The sequence below is a fragment of the Lycorma delicatula genome, chromosome 7 (assembly GCF_047948215.1).
Source record: "Lycorma delicatula isolate Av1 chromosome 7, ASM4794821v1, whole genome shotgun sequence".
In the NCBI taxonomy this organism is placed as follows: domain Eukaryota; kingdom Metazoa; phylum Arthropoda; class Insecta; order Hemiptera; family Fulgoridae; genus Lycorma; species Lycorma delicatula.
The window spans coordinates 112661943-112669087 of NC_134461.1; the positions used below are offsets into that span (position 1 = coordinate 112661943).

The following is a 7145-nucleotide window of genomic DNA, read 5'->3' on the forward strand; positions in this document are numbered from 1 at the left end:
ATAAGATTTCCGCCTTCTTTACATTTTAATATAATTATTTTTTCATATCTTTATACTTTAAATAGTAAAGTACACTTAATATAAATATTAAGGTTTGTTCTTTATTTTTATTTTTCTATACTATTACATCATTTTTAAATCTCCATGATGCTTAATTTAAATAAATCATCTCATATAAAAACAGCATTCATTAAAAATGTTAATTGTTATTTCAGTATCCATTTTCTATTTCTATTTTCAACAAGTGTAACATCATAGAGTAATTTTGTATTTGTTTTTTCATGAGAGTAAATGTTATGTTACACCAATTGCAAAGTAAATCTCTGTCATTTATTTAAAAGCTAACCAACATCTGTTTTACATATGTTCTTCAGTAATATTTTGCTACTTTCTTTTTGTCTAAAATATTTTTTCACACAATATGTGTATAAATTGTACTAATTAATTTTTTACTCAACTCTGATCCGCACTTTTTGTTTGTATTATCTTATTTATAACTTTATTTTTTATTTATTTATTTTTTTTTTTTGCCAAACAAATATCATTAAATCATTATCTATGCTAATATATCTTATTTAGTATGACACCTATGATTTTGTATACATTAAATTTGGCAATAGTTAATGTAAAGAAAAATCATATTTTCTTATAAATATATGGTGTTCAATAAAATGTAGTTTTTTTTTTTTAAGTTTTAGATTGTGTTTATCAGGAACTTTTTGTAACAATCAAGTAGATTTTATTCTTTTAGTTTATTGAAAGTTATGAAGTTATAAAATCAAAATTCATTTGGAAATTTCAAGTTCATAAAAAATTTAAATCTTTACTTGAAACCAAAACTTTTCTGTTTACTACAATGAAAGTATTAACATTTGGCCTAAAATAATAGTTATAACCTTAGCAGTATATTATAATAAAATAAATTATTACTTCAGAGTCAAATTTAATTTTACATGTTTTAGGACCATTTTTGGATACTGCATGGGTGATGGTTCTAGTATCTTTCTGCGTTGGAGTCCTACTACTTGGTTCACTTTTAGCTCTAATTCTTATTAAATTTAGATGGTCAGTAAGATTTACTAATTATATTTTATTTAAAAAAACTATATTCATTAAATAGCATGCTGAAATGTGATAACGATTAAATATTATTAATAATTATAAATGATTCACTTTTAGATTAATGAAACATATTCTTCAAAGATCTTATTAAATTTAATTATTAGCAGCTTCTTCAGAAGTGTTTGGGGTATACTGCAGTTAATGGTACTCAACTTTAAAAGGATGGAAAATCCAATTAGACTATAATTGAGTAATATCTTCCACACGCACTGCATTTGACTAACTACATACTACATTAAAAAATATAATAAAATTGGAATACATTATTCAGTTTTCTAGTTAAGAGATTTCCTAATCTTTTTATGATTGACGAGAACCATTAACAAGAACACTTCTAAAAACTCCACTAACAAAGATCCAGATAATTAGCTAGAAAAGGCTTTGTAAGAACATATTCCATTAATTTAAGAGTGAGTTGCATATAAATAATACTAATTTTTTTTTCTTAATAAACCAAGAAATAAAATAAAATATTAAGATTCTTGTAATTTAATTTAGCCATACAAATATTTCAAGTAATCAGATGGAGATGGAAAAAAGCCAGTTTTTGATTATATATATAGAAATGACAAACATTATATATAAATGAAATTTAAGCTGAAACTAGTGGTTGCTAAATGCTCAACTTCAAATCTATCATTTTCTACTTAATATCAACTTGATGAAATACCCATTTAATATGTTTTCTCTCAGATATTTATTCAACTTAAATGACATACACAAGTCAAGTTATCATGTTTGTCAATGCTGCTTACAAGTTAAACTTCATTTTAAAGGAAAATTTACTAGATTAAGGAAAGACTTTCTATACATGGTAACGTATAAGTTTTATGTGATATATTAAATGGTCCTATTAAATTATATTTTACTACAGTATCGTTATAGTGGTGAGTATATTACTTTTACCAAGGTTTCCTATGACATTCATTTTGCACTTAAAGCCATATGCAAAGTTTTAAATAAATTTTGGCACTGCAAACTTCTAGACAATTTTCTAAACAACTGAGTGTCAAAGTTCCATCAACTAGCTTAAACTTGATAACAATTTAAAACAACTTTTCCAAAATAAAATTACATGGTACAGTTCATTCAGCAATGTTATGTTCAATTTTACATTGTTCAAACCTCCTTTTTAATTCCTTTTTAATAAGTTACACATATGACTGCACATGCACACAGACACAATTTTAAAATTGTACCACTAATTATCTATATCACTAAATCACCTGGCTATCAGTTTGTGTAACTCTGGTATTGTGTTTTAGTTCTGGTAAGGATCTAACACGTTCACTTATAATTTTTTTTATTTCATCTTTCTCCTTAAAATAGTTGTATAGCATGCCTAAAGTAATATTACTAAAATCAAAAAAATGCAACACTTATATTTCACATAAGTTATGGTGGGACATTCATGAATAAGAAAACACACATGTGAGGAGGGGCATTGAGTATAGCGTTACACAGTACAAGAATAAAGAAAGTCAAATGAAGCATCAATGATTGTTAATTTTGGTATTTACATGGCAGTTCTAGAGAATAAACTGTATAAGGTTTGCTCTTGATTTGAATTTTTTTAAAAGACAAATGACAGGATATTCAATAGATGGTTTCAAAATTAGAAAATAGTATGACATTATATAGAATGAAAATGAATGTTAGGTTAACTAAAGTAATGAGGATGGAGAAAATACTCAACAAATGTCTGCACAAAGGAAGGAAGAATTGAACACGTAAAATAATGTAGATACATACTCCATTAATTTTTACCATAAAAGTATTTGAACTTAAAAAATATGAACAGTTACAAGAGATGCCATGTTAACAGAAAAGGATTATATTTAAAAGAAGAGAGTTATGTTTATATATAAGTGCAAAACCTTAAATTGAATTAAAAGAAATGATCATAATCAACAAGAAACAAGTATATAGAAAGAAACAGTTATTTTTAGTAAGTTATAAATAGTTACTTAGAGTATTTCTTTATGAATGTGAAACATGGCTCTAAGAAAACAAAGGCTAAAGGTATTTGAAATGTGATATTAGAAAATATTGTAGAAGATTAAATCGACAGAGAAAGTTAAAAATAAAGACAGTTAAATAGAATAGAAGCTTAATCAGAATAGGTTGGTATAAAAAAGATGACTGGTGCTTATAACAAGAGGAGAAAGATTGATTAAAATACTACTAAAGGCTCTTTAGAAAGTTAAAAATAAAAAGAGAAAAATAAAGTTGTAGATAACTTAAAAAGAAATTGGAGCTTTTAAGATCTTAATCGCTAGAAAGAGGGAGATGGTGCAAGGGTGTACATTATTGCAAATGGTGAAGTAAAATTTTGATTATAAGTGCCTATATAAAACGATTAAACATCAGCACCTTTTAATTACAGTAAAATCATTTACTGCAATTTGTCTACAAAAAGAAAAGGAATTGCATTAATGTTCCATGAAGAAAATCTAAAAAAATAACACTAGTATGGGTTATCTGTAAGAGATTAAACTATCTCTGGTGGTATATGAAATATTTATATAGTACTGAATTAGCTGAACGTCTAAATACATAATTGGAAGAACACATTTTCATTTAATTTATCAACTGTTAGCTATTTTCATTAGAAAAAAAAAATTAAAGTATAAATTCAGTACAACTGTAATAAAAAATAATTTACATATGATAAATCCACTGTATTTACTGATCATGCTTCACAAAATTAATTCTGAGTCAATAGACTAAATTGCAATTAATATTTACCAAGATAATAAACAAAAACATACTGGCCAATAAAATTTTTATAAAGCAATGTCATGACATGTTTTTGTCACAAATGTAAAGGTAGCCTGTTAGATCATACTTAAATACATAAGAATACATTTTTACTAACCTAATAGGCAACATAGCTTAAAAAAATAAATAAATAAAAAAAATTGTAGAATGACCAAACAGCCAGTAATTCTGTTTGTATTATTATGTTTTTAAACAAACTTCTTCTGTATTATTACACAACTGCCCAAAAAAGAGTGTAATGTATTTAGGGTGTATGTATATTTCTTCCACCATAGCAGCTCACTGGCTGAACCGATTTAGATGTATGACTCTATGTTGTAATCCGTACATTATAGAAGTATCATAGGCTATAAAAAAAAAAACTGTTGTGTGACATCCTATTTTTTTTACTTTTTTTGGCAGTCATATTTTTTTAAATTTTTAAGATTTAAAATTTTATTCAAGGTACAACTTAATTCATAATGCAAGTAACAAATTTCTAATGAAGTTTTTAGAACTATTAAGTTTAAATTGCATCAATTTAAAAAGTAGACTTTTAAAGTTTTATTAACTAGTTTTTAATTGATTTTGCAGTTTGTCATGGTTTCAATAAAGTTTTAAGTAAGATTTAGAGAATAAACATCTTTAAAATTTAGAGAAGTTTGTAAACTTACAAAATATATCTCTAGTGTTATATTCTGTTTACGATGCTATATTTGTTTGTTCATGTAATAAAGTATGAAATATCTATCAACTTTACATTAAGGACTTGTTATTTTTTTTACCAATTGTTACATTAATGATTTTTTTTATTTATACATTATAATTTAATAAAATTCAAGTTTTTATAAAAGCACACTTTATTTTGGTTATTGTCAATTAAAGCAATTTTTTATGCATTTTTTAATAGGGATGAAAGTGGGAAAGTGAAAACAGCATCATCTGATGGAAGTAAAAGCTGTGAAGCTGTTCTTTACCCGGTTGCAACAGATGGTAGAGCAATTTGGGCAGCTCTTACACCTAGAGGAACTACTACAATGGTTGCTCCATTACGTAGTTTTGATAATTCAGCTTATCTGGATGCTGAAGAAATGATTAAACCAAGAGTATCATGTCCAACTCGTATTGAACATCCTAATTTACCACCACTTAATTTGCATCGTTCTTTACGCAGAAACAAAGAAAACAATAATGCACCAATTGTTTAATCTGTTTATTTTTATTTCGTTTTTTTTCTGTTTGTAGATATTACATAAGTTCATAGAATTGTAAAAAAATATTTAAAACATTTTAATTAAGCAAATTATATTTGGGAATATATTTTATATGTATATATGTTATTACCAGTTTGATGGGTTTGATCATTATCATTGCATCAACAGAAGTTATACAAAGTTTAGGTAGCATTGATGAGGCAAACTTAGTTAAATATTATGGTTTAGGTGCTTAGTTCCTGTTTTTCTATTAAGCAAACTTAGCAATTTGTTAATTAGTATTGAGTTACTTTCTAGTTGTACAATTCCCAAATTTTATAGCAAATTTTTTTCACGTTCCACTATAAATCTCTTCATGTCTGTAATAAAAATAAAACTGGCAATAACATAATATAAGGAATTCAGGTTAAATATTCCCTTATTAAGGAAGCTTAATCAAGTTGAAGCTGCCTTAATTAAAATTATAGTTCGTTTGATTCCCAACAAGAAAGTGATTGTTTTTTACCCAAAGAAAAGTTTATGGTAAACATCCCTTTTCCAATATTGGGTAAAATTGCATTACAAGGAGTTCTAGTGTGCCTTAGCAATAGGAAGTTTACTTAAAAGCATGTACCCTAAATACTGTTTACGGTAATATACAAGTTCCATTCTCATGTTATAAAAGAGTAACTTACTGGGAAAATTGTACTTATTTTAATTAATTTGGTGTTGCACTTTTCTAGTAGTTCAGCAACTATTTAATTAAGACTCAAAGATATTAAATGGTACCTTTCATTTTATATACCTATTAGAACTAATATATAAAATTAAGATTTAATATAATCAAACTCAGATATTCAGGAGAGCTTTCAGAGATAGGAGTACCACTATTATGAAGCAGCAGTTGATTATAACTTGAGTAAAACATTATTGATAATCTGGTTAAGGATAATATCAGCTGTCATCAGTTATAATTGTAGCAAGAAGGAAATTCAGGTGTTTATGCTACAATTCGAATATACTGCATGTAGTATGTAGATAATAATTAGCAATCTAAACATTATATGAAAATTTATGGTCCAACTTATTAATTGATCAATGAACCCATTTATATACAGCCACACTCATGGTCTCCTTTTTTCCTATTTAGCCTCTGGTAACTACCGTTTAGATAATTCTTCAGAGGATGAATGAGGATGATATGTGTGAGCGTAAATGAAGTGTAGTTTTGTACATTCTCAGTTCGACCATTCCTGAGATGTGTGGTTAATTGAAACCCAACCACCAAAGAACACCGGTATCCACGATCTAGTATTCAAATCTGTGTAAAAATAGCTGACTTTACTAGGACTTGAACACTGGAATTCTCGACTTCCAAATCAGCTGATTTGGGAAGACGCATTCACCACTAGACCAACCCAGTGGGCCCACACTCATGGTCTAATTCTGTTTCCTTGCATATTACCAATCCAGCAAGAATAATTTCATTTGTATAAGAACTAAAATACTATGCTGTTGCCCACAACGAATATATTAAAACTTTACTTTCAGTTTCATCATGACTTTTATTAGATACCTCAAATCATGACCAGGCAAAGTAAGGTGTGAGTTGCATCAGACCAAAAATATTATTTTACTAAGTATATACTGTCAATAATATTAAACAAGAAATAGTTTGATTTAAAAGTATTGTATTGATATATCTAATGAGATTTCAAATATAGTCTGTCAGTTAAGTTCAGTATTCTTGCAAAATAACTGTCTAGTAGAATTTCAGGTTCCAGCTGGAACTTTTGGTAAACTTAGTTTTGTAAACTTTTGGTTTATTTGTTACTATGAATTCATTATTGTTGAAATAATTTTTTTTATTATCTTCCATTTTTAAATAAGATTTATAAATCATATACTCTATTTACTTTCTGTAAATAAAAGCAAATTTTAGTTTTTTTACTTCTTAGGGCAATGTTAAATGTGCAAACAAGGTGGTTAAAAATTTTCAAAATCTAAAATTCCCGATTCTCTTTGTATCTTCACAAAACATAAAATTCTTACAGTATGCCCTAACTTTAA

The 7145-nt window shown here is 26.7% G+C and overlaps 1 protein-coding gene across 2 annotated transcripts in view; it reads left to right on the forward strand.

The window, feature by feature from the left end:
• The window catches only part of LOC142328064 (uncharacterized), a 29930-nt gene extending 22785 nt beyond the window's left edge, over positions 1–7145 (forward strand). For both annotated transcript variants that reach the window (XM_075371533.1, XM_075371534.1), the window contains 2 exons: positions 963–1065; positions 4793–7145. In XM_075371533.1, coding sequence (XP_075227648.1) covers positions 963–1065; positions 4793–5090 — 401 coding nt within the window. In that variant the 3' untranslated portion in view covers positions 5091–7145. The remainder of the gene's footprint in view (positions 1–962; positions 1066–4792) is intronic.